At 51.9% G+C, this 19,489-nt stretch overlaps 2 protein-coding genes across 3 annotated transcripts in view; one reads left to right on the top strand and one right to left on the bottom strand.

Moving 5' to 3' along the window:
• RHOG (ras homolog family member G) overlaps nucleotides 1-19,489 on the bottom strand; it is a 52,965-nt gene that overhangs the window by 30,448 nt on the left and 3,028 nt on the right. The window contains exon 1 of one of the 2 annotated variants that reach the window (XM_053307306.1): nucleotides 1,690-1,946. The exons of the other annotated variant lie outside the window; for it this stretch is intronic. The gene's annotated coding sequence lies outside the window, so the exon portion shown is untranslated. Of the gene's footprint in view, nucleotides 1-1,689; nucleotides 1,947-19,489 lie in introns of those variants that run through there. 2 annotated transcript variants of the gene reach the window in all.
• On the top strand, nucleotides 87-1,976 carry LOC128349546 (serine/arginine repetitive matrix protein 1-like). Its single transcript, XM_053305995.1, has one exon. It carries the CDS (start codon nucleotides 87-89, stop codon nucleotides 1,974-1,976), a length of 1,890 nt encoding a protein of 629 aa, XP_053161970.1.

Raw genomic sequence — 19,489 nt, 5'->3', positions numbered from 1 at the left:
TGGCGGTTCTCAGTCAGGCACTCTTGATCACGGCCCCCTTTGGGGGAGACTAACCCAGCCAGGGCCAAACCGGGGGAGGGGGCGGGATGGCCAGAGCCGGCACACCCGGATGCCACTGCCGCCCCCCGCAGGCCTGGGAACAGGGAACCAGAAGCCACGTGACCCTCCCGCCGGGCTTTCTGTTTCGTCTTCCCGACGCCGCCGGGCTGACCTCCGTGGCTTCCCAGAAGGGCCCCTCCAGGTCCAAGGCAGGGGCTGCTAGCCAAGCCCAGCAGGCGGCGGGGCAGGGACTCCGGGCAGTTCCCAGCAGCAGGAGCAGGAGCCCGGCCGACGGCAGACGGGGCCCCCACCCGCGCCCCGCCCATCGCCCGCCACGGAGCCGGGATGGAAGAGCTCGCCAAGCCCCGCGGCCGCTCGCCTGCCTTGTTCCGTGTCCTCCTCCAGCGCGACGGCCGCAAAGTGCCCCCAGACAAGCAGCCTGCGCCCCCCACTTCCGCTTCAGGACGCAGCTCGCTCGCCCACCCCCTCGATGCCCACCCCCCGCTCCGCATGCCCAGCCCAAATCCTGCCCACAAATTCTGCCCGTGCTTTGCCAACGAGGGAGGGACATTTGGGAGTGGGCATCAGGCGGCGGGCGCATTCAGACGTTCCAGAGCGGGGAGGGCACGTGGTATGCCCCCTCCCGCGCATGCGGCTGTACCATCTCAAGCTGCACACAGTGGGGGACTCGAGGTCACGAGTCGGCGGCGCCTCTTCCCACGCGCAGGAAGACGATGAGGTCCCCCCCCCCACGGCTGGCTGGTGGCAGGCGCAGCCTCTCATCACATGCACGCGCGGGGGGTGCCCGAGCTGGCCCAGGGCGAGGGGCAGCAGCACCCTTCACTCCGAAGGCCGGTCCAGGGCAAGGGGTCGCCGCTGCATCCCGACAGCAGAGCCCCGCGCGCCGCGCTGACGGCGTCTCCCCCCGGCCCCAGACACGCGGGCGGCTTCCCCGAGAAGAAGAGCAAGCCCGCGCGGAGACCCCCTCGCCTCCTGAGGCAGCGACCCCAGCCTCACGGGGGGCGCGGCAGCAACTCTCTCGGGAGCCGCCGCCGGACTCGCCGCTTTGCTCTTCCTTGCAGCGACCGACCCACCCGATGGACGGCGGCGCGGGGGGTGGGATGCCAGCCTACCCAACCCCCGCTCGCTCTGCCTTAGCCGGGCAGCAGCCAGGCGCGCCTCCCCTTCGCCAGCCCCAGCTGTCCTTCCGGCGAGAGGAGGAACTGCTGCCAGCCCTCTGCACACGCTCAGAGGCGCTCTCCGAGGGCTGGGTCCCCATCCGCCACGCCAGCATGTTTGCAAGAGCCCCCCGCTTCGAGGCCCCCTGTGCTTCCCCCGCGACAGGAGCGGCTAGCCGGGCCCTAAGGCGGCGGCTGCTCTCTCACCCGCCCGCGAGCCCCCTGCAGGCGGGCCATTTGTCAGGTAGAGCTGCGCAACCTACCAGACGAATGGCCCGCCTGCAGGCAGCACAGGGGAGAGGGGAGCCACCCGGGCAGGCAGCAGAGGCCGTTGCGGCGCCTCGGGCGCCCCGCGGCTGGCGAGGAGGAGCCGCTCGTGGTCCCCTCGCCAACGCCCTGGCGTCGCCTGGCCCAGGGGCGGCTGCGCGCAAGCCGTCGGGGGCTTCTTCTCCCCGCCCGCGAAGGCACCCACCTGGGCTCATCGCTGGCCGGCGGCGGCGGCGACAGCGGCTCCTCTGGCTCTGGCGCCTCCCGCTCGCCCAGCAGCAGCAGCAGCAGCAGGAGGAGGAGGAGGAAGTGAGCGGGGAAGTCTCTCCGGCTCGCTTCGACGCCGGCGGGGAAGTTCCCCCGCTCGCTCGCTCGCTCGCCGCGACGCCCTCGGAAGAAGCTTCCTGCCGCCTCCTGGCGCGCAGCAGGGCGGAGAAGGGCGCCAGAGCCCACTCGGGGTTGCAGGCCGCGCCCCCCCCGTCGTTTTCCTGAGCTGCCCCCGCCCCGGCTCAGGAGGGGAGATGCTCCTCAGGCTTTCCCTGCCTGCACCCCCCCCCCGGCTGAGACCAGAGGCGGGGCGGGGCGGGGGGGGCAAAGAAGTGGATGTGCGGGTGGGGACGGTCCGCCCACAGGGTGCGTGATGCATTGCGAGACAACCCGAGCTGCTTTCACACGGGCTCACTTGCGCCCATCCTAACGGACCAGGGCAGCCGTCAGGCGGGGGAGGCCACTCCTGAGCGCTGCGGGGCTGGTGCTTCTCCTTCCAGCTGCACAGGAGCCCGGCGGCGAGGAGGCGAGCTCGTTGCCTGAGGGGCTTCCCCGGCCCCCAACCAGGCAGCCGCATTCAGGGCTTCACCCCACAAGAAGGGAGAGAGGCCGCCAGGCCCAGGGTGGACCCCCCCCCCTCGCCGCATGAGGACGCAGCCCCCGGAGAGCTCAGAGGAACCCGAGCTGCTGCTGCTGCTGCTGCTTCTGCAGGACACGTGGGGGGAGAGGTCTTGTGGGAGCAGGCAGGAGCGGTCCCCTTTGCTAAGCAGGGTCCACCCTGGTTTGCATTTGCATGGGAGATGACATGTGCGAGCCCTGGAAGATATTTCCCCCTGAGGGAAGTTGGGCTCGCTCTGGGCAGAGCAGCTGCATCCAGCTTTTCTCCTGGAAAACTGCCCCAACGGAAGCCCTCCTGCTGCCTCCTCAGAATGTGCTGCTACAAAGACAACACAGGGCTGACTGGGTTGCTCGACTGACTGATGAACTGGAGCATGCAAGCTTGCTGGTGCTACCTAGCAGCAGGGCGGGGGCATTGCCTCCCCCAGGAAATCTCGGAGGGGGCTTGAGCCCTGCCCGCCCCCAAGGTTTACGCCTCTGCTTGCAGTGTTAATGCTGAAGGTGCAGGGGAGGGTGTGGCAAGGACAGAAATGCATTCAGGGCCACCCTCCTGAAACAGACCGGAGGCTTGCAGAAGCTTGCCTGCTGCAACAAGTCTCCTGTGCAGGGGCGTAGCTATAATTGCACAAAAGGGTTCAAAGAACACGGGCCCCCAGCTCCTGAGGGCCCTCCAGCTCCATCCCTCCCTCCCTATTTTCTCCATTGTCTCCCTCAATCTGAGGGGCCGCCAGAGAGAGGGATGAACACGGGCCCCCTCTTCCCTAGCTACGCCCCTGCTCCTGTGGCTAGCAGTGGCCTCTGAGCACTCTGTGGCTAATGCCTCTGAGCACACACACACACACCCCGGTCAGGGGGGCACCAAAGGAGGCACAGCTGCTTCTGCTTCCTGGCAGCAACTTGGGTGGCTCTTCTCTCTCCTGCCCCACCCTAGAGCCCCATTGCCTGCAGGCCATCCATCCATCGGGTAGAGCCGTGCAGTTGCCGAGCTGCGTCCTTTGACACCCGCTGGCTTCTTAAGATGTGCTGATACCGCCCCAAGCAGGACACGAGGCCCACAGCCCTGTCTTCTCGCTTACTTACTTAACAGCTGGTATTGACCTGTGTGTGGGTGGAAGATATCTGTCTCACTTCTCTACTTCTTGTGGAATATTCAAGGGGGCTTGCAGGAGTTACTGCACATGCACATCCTAGGCACCTGTGCTCGGAAGTAATTTCCACTGTGTTCAAAGGAGTTAACATCTACATGAAACTGCCTGGTGGGATCATCAGAAAATTTGGTGCAGGGTGCTTTCAGTATGCTGATGACAAGCAAATCTATTTCTACATGTTAAAACTCATCAGGAGAAGGCATAACCTCCCTAAATGCCTGTCTGGAGGCGGTGATGGGCTGGATGAAGGCTAACAAACTGAGACTGAATCCAGATAAGATGGAGGTACTCATGGTGTGGGGTCGAAACCCGGGAGATGAGTTTGATCTGCCTGTTCTGGATGGGGTCACACTTCCCCGGAAGGAACAGGTATGCAGTCTGGAGGTGCTTCTGGATCCAAGCATCTTCCTGGTGTCCCAGGTTGAGGCAGTGGCCAGAAGTGCCTTCTATCAGTTTCGAATGATACGCCAGCTGTGTCCATTTCTTGAGACAAACAACCTCAGAACAGTGATACATATGCTGGCAACCTTCAGACTGGATTACTGCAATGCACTCTATGTGGGGCTGCCCTTGAATGTAGTCTGGAAATGGCAGTTAGTCCAGAAAGCAGCTGCCAGGTTGGTCTCTGGGTGTCAGAGAGACCATGTTACTCCTGTACTGAAGGAGCTACAGTGGCTGCCGATAAATTTCCAGGCAAAATACAAAGTTCTGGTTATAACCTATAAAGCCCTAAACAGCTTGGGCCCTGGGCATTTAAGAGAATGTCTTCTTCGTCATGAACCCCACCTCCCACTGAGATCATCATCAGGAGAAGTTCGTCTGCAGTTCCCACCAGCTCGTTTGGTGGCTACTTGGGGATGGGCCTTCTCCACTGCTGCCCCGAAGTGCTCCCTGCTGACATAAGAGCCTCCCCATCTCTGACAACTTTTTTTTTTTTTAAAACCCATCTTATTTATTTATTTGTTATTTCTCTGTGTAAATCGCTTTGGAAACTTTTGTTGAAAAGTGGTATATGAATATTTGTTGTAGTTAAAAGTCTTTAAAGACACATCTGTTCACCCAGGCTTTTAATTAAATATTGCTTTAATAGTTTAAACATTGTTTTAAAATATTGTTTTAAAATTTTTAATTGTTGTAATGTTTTAACTTTTCTGTTGTCATCATTTATTTTGTTTTAACTAATACATTACCCTGCTAACTTGGCAAAGAGGCACCTTTTAATGTGGTGATTCTCTTTATTGAGCAGGGAAAGAGTAATTGGCCCTCTCCACCCCCAGCACAGGACCTCCAGTGACTGTTGCTGGGGTCTATCTTATGTTTCTTTTTAGATTGTGAGCCCTTTGGGGACAGGGAGCCATCTTATTCATTCATTCATTCTCTTTCTTTCTTTCTTTCTTTCTTTCTTTCTTTCTCTGTGTAAACCGCCCTGAGCCATTTTTGGAAGGGTGGTATAGAAATCAATCAATCAAATAAAATTTTAACTTGTTTGTTATTTATTTTGCTTTGTTGTAAACCTCCCAGAGGTGTAAGTTTGGGGCGGTATAAAAATATGTTAAATAACTAAATAACTAAAATAAGTGGGCACAGGATTGCAACCAAAAAGAAAGAAAATACTCTCAAACGGCATCAACAAATGCAAATAAAACAACCTCTGAGCAAATAAAACAACCCATCGGGGAGCCCAGCAACCGAGACACATTCTGGTAAAGTAGTGTTTTTAGTAAGCAGTGGAGCACTGGTCAAGATGGGGCTCATGGGGCAGGGAGTTCAACATTTTGGGCATCACAACAGAAAAGGTCCTCCCACTGCCACTAAACATGGAGGTTCAGCTATCGTGACTAGTCACTATTGTGACAGACCTGTCCTCCTCCTCCTCCACAAATCTGCCTGATGCTCATTTCCAGCCATCTGCACTGGGAGCTATCGCTGCACCTCAGAGCACTAAATTCCATCAGTTAAGTATGCGCGGCTTCACGAAGGTCTTCCTTTGATCTGTCCTGAACGTATTACGATTCCATTTCAAAGGGTAATTGTGCAATCCTCTGTGCGCTCATTCAGAAGTTAAGTCCTGCGCACGGGGCTTACTCTCTAGGGAGTGTGTTTGTGTGAGACGCCCTCACCTACCAGGAGGACCAGGGCTTTGGCATTACGCCAGAGGCTTCATGGCTGTCCTGAGTAACAAAGCCAGCCCAACCTCTGGTCCGTGGGCCTTTTGTCAGGGCAGCTTCCATCCTCTCAGGCACCCACGTGGAGTATTAGAGACCCCACAAGTGTGAGTATTACCCCACACGTGGAGTATTAGAGACCCCACTGGGCGCCCCTGCCTCCAAGGGGGATGCGTCCCAGAATCTCGATAGGATTCCCGATGGACTCCCTAGAGACAGGCCTCGAGCCTGATCCAGCAGAGCCGTCCTTAGGGTCTTGACCGGAGGATGTTAGAGAGTCGGAAGGGGCCTTAGAGGTCTCCCAGAGCAGGAACCTGTTGCGGCAGCATCCCTGGCAGGTGGCCACCCAGTCTTGGTTGGAAGACCTGCAACCAGAGAGAGCCTGCCATTGCCGGAGGCAGACTGTGGAACAGCTCTTAGGGTCAGGAAGTGCCTCCTAATGTCTAGCCTCAGTCTGCTTCCTTGCAGTTTTCACTCCCTGGTTGTAGTCCTGGCCGCAGCAGCAGCAGCAGCAGCAGCGAAGAAGCCAGCTCCTTCTAAGTGGCAGCCCCTCGGATATCTGCATCGGGCCCAGGGATGCTCCGTCACAGCTGCAAACCCAGCCATGCCCCGGATGTTCGGCATGAGCCCGCTTTCAGTTTGACACGTTTTCCGTAGGAGGGTATTTTGAAAAACAATGGCAGAATGCCTGCCCACACAGTTGGTGGATCAAAGCCAGACGTCACTTCCCCGAAAGGCCCGCCCGGCCGTACATCCGCCTGCAGCAGCCCCAATTCAAGTCATCTGTGAAATAAAGATTTGTGGTTGCTGCTGTGGGTTGAGGTGGGGGCTGGTTGAAAACAGCATCAGATCCAAGTCTCAGCTCTCTCATGAAGGGCTCAGTGGGGAGGTCTCCGCCTCCCCCCCCCCCGCTTTATCTACCGCTGTGCAACAAAAAGGTTCTCCTTCCAAAGCAGCTTGCATAGCCAGGACAACAACAACGAACGCGGCCCCCTGTCCCCGCCAAAGGACTCAAGAGTCTAAGAAGAAACGCGCCAAACGAGCGGGGATTGCTGCGCAGGTGCATTCCAAGGGGGCTCGCTTGCCCAGGGCGCACCTGCTAGCTGGATCGCCCATGTGCTTGAAAGCTCTCCGTCCCCTGCTGGGGGCCCCACTCCAGGGTCGCTTGTGTGTGGACGATGGAGGGGCGAGAGGCTTGTGCTGCCGAATGGGCACAGCGGGGAGGGACAGGTACGGGTGGGTGCGCAGCCTGTGGAGTGGGACAGATCCCCCCCTCCGCATTTCTGTTCCCAAAGAGGACCCCCCCCCAGTCAAGTTTGCTCAAGCACAGAGGAACCCAGCAGGAAGCCGCCTTCCACGGAGCCTGGCACTCTCTGCTGCACTGCCTGGTCTTTTAGAGTGCCCCCCCCCCGGCCCAACACAAGGAAGGAAATCTGATGTAGGTTGAACGGAAGGCTCATCCAGCCACCCCTCTGTCGCCCCCCCCCCCGCCGCCCTACCCTGCCCAAGTCCAAACTAAGCAACTGCAAGAGAGACCTGGACAGGATGCCACCACGGCCGGCCCGAGGAGCAGGCTGCAGCTGCCCAGGGCTCTTCTTTCCCAGCCAGCCCCACCTGGGACCTGCTGCCTGCCCCATCATCACCCCCTCAAGACGGCAGAGAGGCCCCCCACCGCTGCTGCTGCTGCTGCTGCTGCAACCGTTAGCGCAAGCAGCAAACTTCCTGTCATGGGGCTGCCCACAATGATGAGCCTGGAGAGTCAGCACTTTTTCTGATCCCTTTTCGGACGGAGGCAATTTTTTTGGGGGGGGCGGGGGGGATTTCTCCTTGCAGGCGGAGAAGCCCACCGTTCCATGGAAAAACATATTCACATCCTTGTGGAAAGCAAGGAGATGGCTCAGGTCAGGAAATGGTGCTAACAGGGCCAAGAGGCATTCTCTCGTCTGTGGTCTGGCTTGCCACTAGACTAGCATCATGGTGGCAGTTCTTCCCCTCATCAGGTCCTCACTACAACCCGGAGAAGAAGGTGAGGCTGAAAGAGAGAGAGGGGCAGAAGAGGGCAACCCAGATGATCAGGGGCCTGGAGCACCTTCCTTATGAGGCAAGACTACAGCATCTGGGGCTTTTTAGTTTAGAAAAAAGACGACTGTGGAGAGACATGAGAGAGGTCTATAAAATCATGCATGGGGTGGAGAAAGTGGATGGAGAGAAATTCTTCTCCCTCTCCCACAACACTAGAACCAGGGGTCATCCCATGAAACGGATTGCTGGGAAATCTAGGACCAACAAATGGAAGTACCTTTTCACACAATGCATCATCCACTTGTGGAATTCTCTGCCACAAGATGTGGTGACAGCCAACAACCTGGGTGGCTTTAAGAGGGGTTTTGATAACTTAATAGAGGAGAGGTCTATTGACGGCTACTAGTCGGAGGGCTATAGGCCACCTCCAGGCTCAGAGGCAGGATGCCTCTGAATACCAGTTGCTGGGGAGCAACAGCAGGAGGGAGGGCATGCCCTGCCTGTGGCTTCCAGAAGCATCTGGTGGGCCACTGTGCGAAAGAGGATGCTGGACTAGATGGGCTTCCTTGGGCCTGATCCAGCAGGGCTGTTCTTATGTTCTATAATCTAGAGTGATGGGCCAAAGGTCACCCAGTGAGTTTCACAGCTGAGCAGAGACTCCGGTTTCCCTAAATCGAGCTGAACATGCTCACCCTGCACTGCGCTCGCTCTCAAAGTGGCCAGTGTGTCCCTGTCCCTCTTTCATCTTGGGGGGGGGAGCAACAGTCCTTCTTCGTCCCAGCAGAGCCTCCCTCTTCCCAGTGGCTGTTGCTTGCTGGGGTCTCCCTGGTCGTTCTTTTTAGACTGTGGGCCCTCTGGGGACAGGGAACCATTTCCTCATTTCTCTGCTGGCTGGGTAAAAGCTCACTTTGTGAACTTCTTGCTGAAAAGCCGTGTATAAGCAAACAGGAAAGGAAACGCTGACTGTGAAAGAGGCGAAATTTTGGAGTTGGCATTTCTTTTCGAGGGACCGTTTAGGTTTGGCGTAGGAGTGTGCAAGCTTCTGAGTTCCACAGATTTCCGTCAGAGAGAGTGGCAGAGTGGAAAGGGGGCCTGGCTGTACAGCGTGTACTACGTGGGGGGCAAACTGGTAGAGTAGCCAGTGGGATTGCTGACCCTCCTGCACCACCCAGGCCTGGTGCCCAGCCGAGTCCTTCCCGGGCAAGGAGGCTCCTGCTTCAGGGCTACAGCAGGCCCAGAGAGGCAACCATGGTGTGGCAAGAGGGCTAGGGAGGGGCATGGGGAGTCAGAGGCTTGGCCCCTCCCTCTAGCTCAGCACTGACTGGCAGAGGCGCTCCAAGCAGGGGGCAGGCAGGAGACTCTCCCCCCCCCAGCCCTCCCCGGGGAGGCTGCCAGCATCCAGGACGGCATCCAACCGGCTGCAGGCCAGTGTGCAGAGGCTCCTCCACTGAGCGGTGGGGGCCCCCCTCATCCCCGGAGGGGAATATTTCACAGGGCTCACATGTAGCCAAGCAAGGCAGGCCCGGACTCTCCTTCGGCAGGCTGCCGGCGGTGTGCGGAGCCATTTGCAACTGTGATGCTGCCGCCCAGAGAAGATGCAGAACATGCCTGATCTATTCGTTTGACAAGACAGGGCAAAACCAGTGGGGTTGATTGGCCTGGAGGATTTGTGCTCCTGCTGCCCTTCGCCTGCGTTTGGTCAGATGGTAAAGAGACAGCTGGCGATGCAGTTTGGTAACGTGTCAACCTACCAAGCGTGTGTGTGTGTGCATGTGCCTAGAGCCATTAGGATGAGTAGCCACACCGAGAGACCTGTCTTCCATGAATTTGTCTAAGCCCTGCAGTGGAGGAGGCGGAGGCGACTGGGGGCACAGGGGGAGCAGTGCTGTCCAGAGGCATCTACCTGCGGCATTTTCTGAATATTCCTCAAGGGCAGCCCCATGAGGAGTGCATTACAGTAATCCAGCCGTGACGTGACTAAGACATGGGTAACTGTGGCCAGGTCTGCCTTCTCGAGAAAGCGACGCAGCTGGCCCAGTAGCCGAAGCCGTGCAAAGGCACCCCTGGCCACCGCCTCCACCTGAGCCTCCAAAAGCAGAGCCGGGTCCAGCAATACCCCCGAGCTTCAGACTAGCTCTATAACTCCTTGCTTTAAATCCTTGCTCACTTCCATGGAGTGAGCACACACAGCAAACACACACAGCCATCACTCACGCTGCTCTCCATCACGACTCTCCTCCTTTTCCCCGTTTCTTTCACCCGCCCACTGCCTGATTAGTATCTTTGTATACCACCCCAAATGCACATTTCTGGGCGGTTGTCATCTTTTCCTCTTTATTGTATGTAGGCAATAAAAGCCCACAGAGAATGCCAATATTTTATATTTCTAATCCACCCTCAGCATAGTTAACAGCAGATTTTAAAACATTTAAAAATAAGTCAAGGAGCACAGTGAAAGAATTGGACCATGACTAAACGTAAAGAAGACTAAACTAATGACAGTGGGTACAGCAACCAGCTTCAGAACTGATATGACACTCAAGTGGTGGATAGCTTCTGCCTTTTAGGATCGACCGTCAATAGTCAAGGATCCAGCAGTCAAGAAATACGCCACAGACGAGCACTTGGTAGGGTTGCAATGAAGGCCTTGGAAAGGATATTTAGATGCCGTGACATGTCTACACTTACAAAGATTAGAATCGTTCAGACAATGGTTTCCCCCATGACACTCTATGGGTGCGAAAGCTGGACTTTGAAGATGTTGGAGATGAAGTTCCAGTGCATCGACTTTTTGCACCAACTGTCCTAATGACCACTAGGGGCATTGGGAGGAGAGACAGTGAGTCAGGGTCTCCCTATCTGTCCCTACTCTATGACCCCCGGACTGACTCTGCAGCACTTCCTGTGCTGAGCCACAATCCTTCCTTTCCTCCTAGAGAGCAGATGGAAACATCTCTCTTTCTCTCCTTACCTATCCACTATGTAGTCCTTTAGATTAGAGATAGGTCTTTCCTATCTAAGTGTATTTAACCAATAAATGTTTAGTGTTTAGTCATACAAGGATCTCCATGTGTTTTCTTTAAATAGCTGCAATATCCAAACCATCCTCTGCTACATACTCTGTAACTGGAGTGTGTGCTCATTCCTTAGTGCTCTGCTGTTTTACCTATTGTGGGTAAAAATCAACAACCTCTAACAGAAGAAGCAAGATAGAAAATGTATTGACGCTTTTGAACTTTGGTGCTGGAGAAGACTTTTGAGGAGACCATGGACAGCCAGGAAAACAAACCAATGTATCACAGAACAAATCGATCCAGAATATTCACTCGAGGCACAAATGACCAGGCTCAAAACTCTCATATTTCGGACACATGATGCGAAGACCCAGCTCCCTTGAGAAGTCCGTAATGCTGGGGAAAGTGGAAGGAAAGGGAAGAAGAGGAGGACCAGCAGCCAGGTGGATGGACTCGATTACGACAGCCATGAATGCACCACTGAGAGACATTAAAGCTCAAGTTGAAGACAGACCATCCTGGAGAGAATCTATCTATGTGGTCGCTAAGAGTCGACACCAACTTGATGGCACTTAATCAATCAATCAAACAACCAACCAACTGTATACAATAATACCCAAGTGACAAGGATCTGTCACTTCTGTTCTGTAAAGGATATTTTGAAATCACATCATATCTTGCCATATATGTATAGAAGGCATATTGCATAGGTCCAGTCATATCGGTACAGGGGAAAAGCTACTGCAAAGCAGTGACTGAAAGGTATGGAAGCACTTGTTATGAAGTCCTCATGAGAACTTCTCACTTAAGAGCATGAGGAGTCAACCTCATACAAGCAAAACCACAGAGAAACTTCCCAGGCCTCCTACAGACCCACAACTGGCACAGACCCAAACTCACACTTTTGATAACTTATCGCCTAAATGAAGTGACTCTTAAATTGGGGTGTGTCAGTTGCTAGCGGAGGACTGAGCCCTTGAAGAATGCATCCTCCTCCCATCCCTGCTAGTACCCTTAGGACTGCACTGAAAGTCCAAAAGCCCAGTCTGAATGCGTTACACTCAGACACTAAGTGGTTGTCTTCTCACAAAGAAAACCCTGAGTTGGAACGGAGTTTTTCTGGAAGGAAACAATGTGAGGCTACTGAATGGAATCAATCTTATAATCAGGCACCTGGCAGGGCTCGGCTTCCTCGGAAGGGTTACGCAGGGCGATGGCCGCAGTCAGCCCCTCCTGCATCCTACCAAAGAAAACCATGTGGCTCTGTGGTCACCAGGAGTCGACGACACCGATTCAAGTAGCTGTACTTTACTCTCAAGGAGGAACCCAGCCTCTTGCTGCAGATTACTTCCACACCCCAATGCTATGGATGTTTCCTTGGAAGGCTGTCCAGTGGGGCCTGCCTACTCCCAGTAACTGTGCTACGACGACAGCTTCAGGTGCACAACTTGGAAATATTCACAGACTGCTGAATAACCTTCTGTTTCGGTATATACTATTAATGTTTTCCTTCATATTTCAAAATACTAACGTTTACTACCTGGTGTCCTTGTGTGTTATGTTATCTGCTGGCCCTGCTTTTGTCTTGTATTTTAAAAGAATTTGTAACTGTTTTAAGACTGTGATATTAGCAGCCTTAGGTGTTTTATTTTTAAATAGAAACACAGAATAAATATATGTTAATATATACAGTATTTAACAGTTCAGATCTACAGTATTTAATAAGCTGAACAGAATTTTTTTCCAACATAACCTTAAACTCCAGTGGAGCACTTCTGGAGAGCATACTGTTAACGAATACACTATGTCAAGGCTGGTCATCTGGGTGGAGTTCCCCAGGATCTTTCCCAGACAGCCGGCTTTCCTGTGGGTTTACAGAGAGCCTTTATTGTGAGTTTGAAGTTGCCCCGCAAAACCCACACAAAATGTGGATTTTTTAAACCCTAGTTATAAATCGGGCTAAACTCTAACGTGCAATGAAAAACCTGAATTGTGTGTGAAGTGCTCCCAGATGGGGACTTTGGGGTAAATTTGGCTGGTATGTGCACCCTCTCAATTCCGGAGATGTGAGCTAAAAGCCGGGTGTGAAAAACTTCCAGGAGAGATCAGTGAACGAAAACAATCTCTTATCTGGCTCAGGCACATTTCTTGGGAAGTACCGTAACAGACCCAGACAAATACTACTACTACGAATATTTATATGCCACTTTTCAACAAACGTTCCCAAAGTGTTTACACAGAGAAATACATAATAAGTAAATAAAATGGCTCCCTGTCGTCAAAGGGCTCACAGTCTAAAAAAGAAACATAAGGTAGACACCAGCAACAGCCACTGGAGGTATGCTGTGCTGGGGACGGATAGGGCCAGTTGCTCTCCCCCTGCTCAATGAAGAGAATAACCTTTTATTCATTTCAAAAGGTTCTCCTTTGCTCAGTTAGCAGGGGACTACTGCAGAACAGAGAGAGGCCTACTGGGAGGCTGGAACCAGAGGGCTACTGCAGACACGCTTATGGTTGCCAAGTGGGCAATCAGGGTGGCCAGATACCAAAGAGTATATGGATATCACTTCCCAGTCTTCTGATAATTTTTGATGTGGTTCCACTTATTATCTTGTTCTAACTCAGAAGGTTTCCAGGAAGGAGAGGCAGCCCTTTTATATTCTGTTTCTGAGATATGGATGGTACATTGTTTTGTAGGAATACCTAAAACTGTGGTGTGCAGCAAACTACTAGCGCCATCTTGTGGTTACAATATCTTATCACACAAGAGGCTATTTCGTGGCTTAAGACCGCTGTTTCTAACCTTTTACTTTATGTGGACCACAACATCATCATCAAAAGCTTTTGTGGACCACCACATAAGCAAGGTGTTTTACTGTATTCACCCAAATCAAAGACGACTCTGAATTGAAAACGGCCCCCTTAAAAAGTAGAGGTTAAATGCAGGTTATTTATACAAAAGGAACAGGACTCTTGAATTTATATATGTGTTGTTTATGAATTTGTTACATGTATATCCCACTCTTCCCAAAAGGTTCAGAGAAGCTTATATCATTCTTTAGAATTAATAATCCTGTCCCAGAAGGGCGCACAATCTTAACAACAACAACAACAACAACAACAACAACAACAAAACACTAAACAAAAATTTAAAGGAGGGGGGGGCGTTCTCCGAGGGGAGGGTCTAGAAGGCCCAATACTTTAAGACAACCTCCCGATTTCGAATATCAAAAAACGTGGGAAAAACTCCAGTCTAGGATTCAGGGAGATACAGTAAACATGTTCAACATCGCCTATGGCTGTCAGGAGCTAAACCTGTAGATCAAGGGGCATTAAAAACGCAGCCCTTTCTCATAATGTATTTTGCTCACTCACAAACATCTTGCACTTGTCACCGTACATTTCCCGGCAGCAGGCCTGCCAGTGGGGAAAAGAAGAAGACGACACCGAAGAGGGACACAGCAATGCATGATGATACGACCCCCCCCCCAACCCACCCACCTGCAGTGCCCTCGTGGACCACAGGTGGGGATCCACTACAGGAAGGCAAGCGATGGGCTTGGATTTCCCCAGAGGGGGCAAACAGCGCAGGGCTCTCCCATTCCGGGATGGAGGGATGCCAGTTCCTGGTCACCCCTTGAGCTGCGATGTGCAGCAGAAGATTTAGCTCTGGGCCTGCACCTTTGAGAGAGGGATTTCTTTGCTCATTTTAAGAATGGTTGCCCTGCCCTTGACCATATTTTAAGGCGGCTTCCATGTATACAACAGAACAATGAACACCAATCAAATAAGTTACCTGCTGGTCAAACACATCAGAGAGATAAAAAACCCTGAACATCCCCATTCAAACTAGCCAGTGGTAGAAAGAGACACACTCCCTGGGCAAGCTCAGGAAAAGGTGAGGAAATGTTTCTTAACTTTTCTGGCATATCTGCTCCAGACAGACAGAAACCTGGTATAGAAATCCACCCTGGTCCCCTCGGAATAATGGGTCTGGAGTAGGGACGGAACGTTTTGACTCAAAACGGAAACAAAGCGAAACAAAACACACTTTAAATAAAGGGCCTGTTTTGAGCTTGGAACAAAACAACCCCATTTCAATTCAAAGATTCAAAACGTTTCAGTATTTTGAGTGTCATTTTGGAGGCTTGTGTTTGCCTTGTTGATTGGTTGTCTGGCACAGGCTTCTGATTTGGGGGAAAGGTTAGAAATAGGTTAAAAATCACCCCCTTGCCCACTTCTTTTGTGAGTTGGGTAGCAGGTAGCACCCATCCTGCCCTACCACTAAACCCACTTTGGTGTCCCTAGGAGCTACCCAAGGGGAACAAGGGGGTGTTTCGGGTTTCCCCATTGTTCCCTGTAGCCAGAACACTCAAAACGTTTCAAGGTTTGTTCCGTCAAAACAACTTTTTCGACGAAATGTTTCAGCCGTCTGCATTTTGTTTCAAGCTCAAAACAAAATGCAGTATCCGTTTTGTGCACATGCCTAGTCTGGAAGTGGTGTAGGGGCTCGGAATTCCTAGGGGGGCATGTCAGCCTCCTCTCCAAATTGCAGTTCCCAGGATCCTTTGGGGCAGCCCATAATTACTTTAGATAGCATTAAACCAATATATGTGTTTGTGGTAAATTTTTAAATTTACATTCATCTCACCTTTTGGCCAAAAGTTCAGGGCAATGGACATACATCTCTTCCTTGCCTCACCCCACATTTTATTTTATTTTATTTATTTTTACATTTACAGGTGAAACTCGGAAAATTAGAATATCGTGCAAAAGTCCATTATTTTCAGTAATGCAAATTAAAAGGTGAAACTGATATATGAGACAGACGCATTACATGCAAAGTGAGATAAGTCAAGCCTTAATTTGTTATAATTGTGATGATCATGGCGTACAGCTCATGAAAACCCCAAATCCACAATCTCAGAAAATTAGAATATTACATGGAACCAAGAAGACAAGGATTGAAGAATAGAACAATATCAGACCTCTGAAAAGTATAAGCATGCATATGTATTCAGTACTTGGTTTGGGCCCCTTTTGCAGCAATTACTGCCTCAATGCGGCGTGGCATGGATGCTATCAGCCTGTGGCACTGATGAGGTATTATGGAAGACCAGGATGCTTCATTAGCGGCCTTCAGCAATTCTGCATTGTTTGGTCTCATGTCTCTCATCCTTCTCTTGGCAATGCCCCATAGATTCTCTATGGGGTCAGGTCAGGCGAGTTTGCTGGCCAATCAAGCATAGTACACTGTATACTTTTCAGAGGTCCGATATTGTTCTATTCTTCAATCCTTGTCTTCTTGGTTCCATGTAATATTCTAATTATCTGAGATTGTGGATTTGGGGTTTTCATGAGCTGTACGCCATGATCATCACAATTATAACAAATTAAGGCTTGACTTATCTTGCCTTGCATGTAATGCATCTGTCTCAAATATCAGTTTCATCTTTTAATTTGCATTACTGAAATTAATGGACTTTTGCACGATATTCTAATTTTCCGAGTTTCACCTGTATATCCTGCTCCTCCTCCAAGGAGCCCAGTGCGGTGTACTACATACTTGAGTTTCTCCTCACAACAACCCTGTGAAGTAGGCTAGGCTGAGAGAGAAGTGACTGGCCCAGAGTCACCCAGCAAGTCTCCTGGCTGAATGAGGATTTGAACTCGGGTCTCCCCGGTCCTAGTCCAGCACTCTAGCCATGACACCACACTGGCATAGGTAGATAGAGGGGTTGGTCCAAGGTCCACCCCCTGCCCAGCTTCATGGCCCAGCAAGATCTGAACCCAGGTCCTCCTCCTGTCCCCTGCTAACTGAGCAAAGAGGCAACTTTTTAAAGTGGTGATTCTCTTTACTGAGGAGAGGGAGAGCATCTGGCACTATCTGTCCCCAGCACAGCATCCCTCCAGTGGCTGTTGCTGGTGTCTGTCTTATGTTTCTTTTTTAAATTGTGAGCCCTTTAGGGACAGGGAGCCATTTTATTTATTTATATTGATATTGATGTAAACCGCTTTGGGAACTTTTGTTGAAAAGCAGTACAGTAGATAAGTATCTGTCGTCTTCTTACTCCTTCCAGCACTAACTCCTGCTGCGGCATTTGTGGGGCTGCTGTGAAAGGCACAGGAGCGAGGCACGTCCAAGAGGGTCCTCCCGCCCTCTGGCTCAAGCCATATCAGGGTTATAACCCACAGTGCCGGGTCCCGACAAGGACACCAGCAGCCAGCCCTGGCCCCGCGGGAGAGAGGAGGCAGCGCGCCACTGCCCAGCGGGAAGGCTCTCTGCAGCCGGCGGGACCAGCAGCCCCACACACTCCAGACCGCCGGGAGTGCAGCAGAGGGCGTGGCAGTGGGTGCTGGCGCCTGTGATTCAGGTGGTGCCTGGGTGCTCACACACATCGCCCCGCGTGCAAATGGTGTGTGTCCTGCTGTGCCTGCATTCCGCACAGCGTGGGGTCTGTCGGGAAGCGGCTCATCAGAGGGTCCCCCCCCCCACCACAGTGCCACACCGCCAGGGAGGGAGGGCAGCCCACCAGCCCCCCCCCACCGTTGGCGTGCAGGGTGGGGTCCAGCCAAAGGGCTTGGGCCCAGGAAGGGGAGAAGCCGCCGCCTTTCCAGGCTTGCTCTTCCTGGCCGCAGCCTGGAGGTGGAGGAGGCAGCGTGGTGGCGGGTCGTGAAGGGGCCAGCCAGGTGGGCCCTGCAGCGAGGTGGAGCGAAGGGTTCACAGGAAGCAGCTGCAGAGCCATGCCGGCCCGTCTCCCAAGGCTGCCTTTCCCATCCCAGCGTCCAGTCCTGGCTGTGAGAGAAACCGCGGTTTGGATGGGAGTGACCTGGCCGGTGCCACGCAGCCCGGCTGCGGCTTGCACGCCTGCCCCGCCCCTCACACGCCAGAGCCAGAGGTGGTGCTGAGCCCCACCAGCCCCTGGGCACGGGCTGCTCCGGGTTCCCGCTGACTCCCTGGAATCCCAGCAAAGGAAAGAGACGCTTGTTCAGACATGGGGTTGCAGGTGCCTCCAGGCATGTCTGGATGGCTGTCCATCTGTTCATAAGAGCCATCTTATTTATTTATTATTTCTCTGTGTAAACCGCCCTGAGCCATTTTTGGAAGGGCGGTAGAGAAATTGAATTAATAATAATAACAACAAATTATTATTATGGAAATTATGGGACAATCCAATAGATTATAATAAAAAAGCAGGCTGGATGAAAGAGGTCAAAAAATGTAACCAACAAATGCAAGCTCTAATAATAACACCAGAATTAATAAGTGAAAGAGCAAAGGAAATTAAAAAATGGACTGCCCCAGGCGACGACGAACTGCATGGCTTCTGGCTTAAACACCTAACAACATAAACCACTATCAAAACAGTTCAATCACATTTTGCAAGGAGGTGATACTGAACAATGGCTAACAACTGGGAAAACTCATCTCATCATGAAAGACCCAGCAAAAGGTGCAGTTCCAAGTAATTATGGACCGATCACCTGCCTGCCAATCATGTTCAAATTATTAACTGGAATAATAGTAGATGAAGTGATGCAACACTTATTAACTAACAAACAGCTTCCAGTTGAACAGAAAGGAAATTGCCCGAACACCAGAGGCACCAAAGACCAGCTGCTGATTGCCAAAATGATTTTAGAAAACTGCAAGAGAAGAAAAACAAATCTAAGTGTTGCATGGATTGACTACAAGAAAGCCTTCAATTCATTGCCTCACACATGGATACTAAAATGTTTAGAAACAACTGGTGTCAGCAAAAACATTCAGATATTTATTTAAAAAGCAATGAGCATGTGGAGTACACAGTTAACAATCAATGGCGAGGCACTTGGACAGGTTAGCATTAGAAGAGGCATTTTCCAAGGGGACTCACTATCCCCTCTGTTGTTTGTAATCGCCATGACCCCACTTTCACAAATACTAAACAAAACAGGCCTCGGATACCAAACATCTAAAACATCAAGTCAAATCAACCATCTGCTGTACATGGAGGATCTGAAGTTGTATGGAAAGTCCCAGTCAGAAATCGAATCACTGCTAAACACTGTCCGTATATTCAGTAGCGATATAGCAATGGAGTTTGGACTAGACAAGTGTGCTGCATTAATAATGAACAGAGGGAAAATAACAAAAACAGAAGGAATAGAACTGCCCAATGGAAGCAAGATCAAGAACCTGGAAGAGAAAGAACCTTACAAATACTTGGGCATTCTCCAGGCTGATAACATCGCACACACTGAAGTTAAAAGAAAAATTGGAGGTGAATACATCAGGAGAGTCAGAAAAATCCTCAAGTCCAAACTCAATGGCAGGAACACCATACAAGCCATAAACACCTGGGCTATACCTGTTATCAGATACACTGCAGGAATAATAGACTGGATCCAGGCAGAGCTAGAGACGCTAGATCGTAAGACCAGGAAAATCATGACCATCAATCATGCTCTGCACCCCCGCAGTGATGTCGATAGGCTCTACCTCCCTCGCAGCTCAGGTGGAAGAGGAATGCTGCAAGTCCATCAAACAGTAGAGGAGGAGAAAAGAGGCCTTGAAGAATATATCAAGGACAGTGAAGAAGATGCACTTCAAATGGTCAATAACGAGAAACTATTCAACACCAATGAAAGAAAGCAGGCCTACAAGAAAGAACAAGTCAAGAACCGAGCAGAAAAATGGAAAAAGAAGCCACTGCATGGTCAATATTTGCACAATATAAGTGGAAAATCAGACATCACCAAGACCTGGCAATGGCTTAAGAATGGCAACT

The sequence above is a fragment of the Hemicordylus capensis genome, chromosome 3 (assembly GCF_027244095.1).
Source record: "Hemicordylus capensis ecotype Gifberg chromosome 3, rHemCap1.1.pri, whole genome shotgun sequence".
In the NCBI taxonomy this organism is placed as follows: Eukaryota; Metazoa; Chordata; class Lepidosauria; order Squamata; family Cordylidae; genus Hemicordylus; species Hemicordylus capensis.
The sequence above is the reverse complement of the archived record's forward strand: the minus strand, read 5'-3'. Positions and strand labels throughout refer to the sequence as shown.

Coding starts and splice junctions, on each gene's coding strand:
- LOC128349546 (XM_053305995.1), top strand. CDS start 87: ATGGCCAGAGCCGGCACACCCGGATGCCACTGCCGCCCCCCGCAGGCC.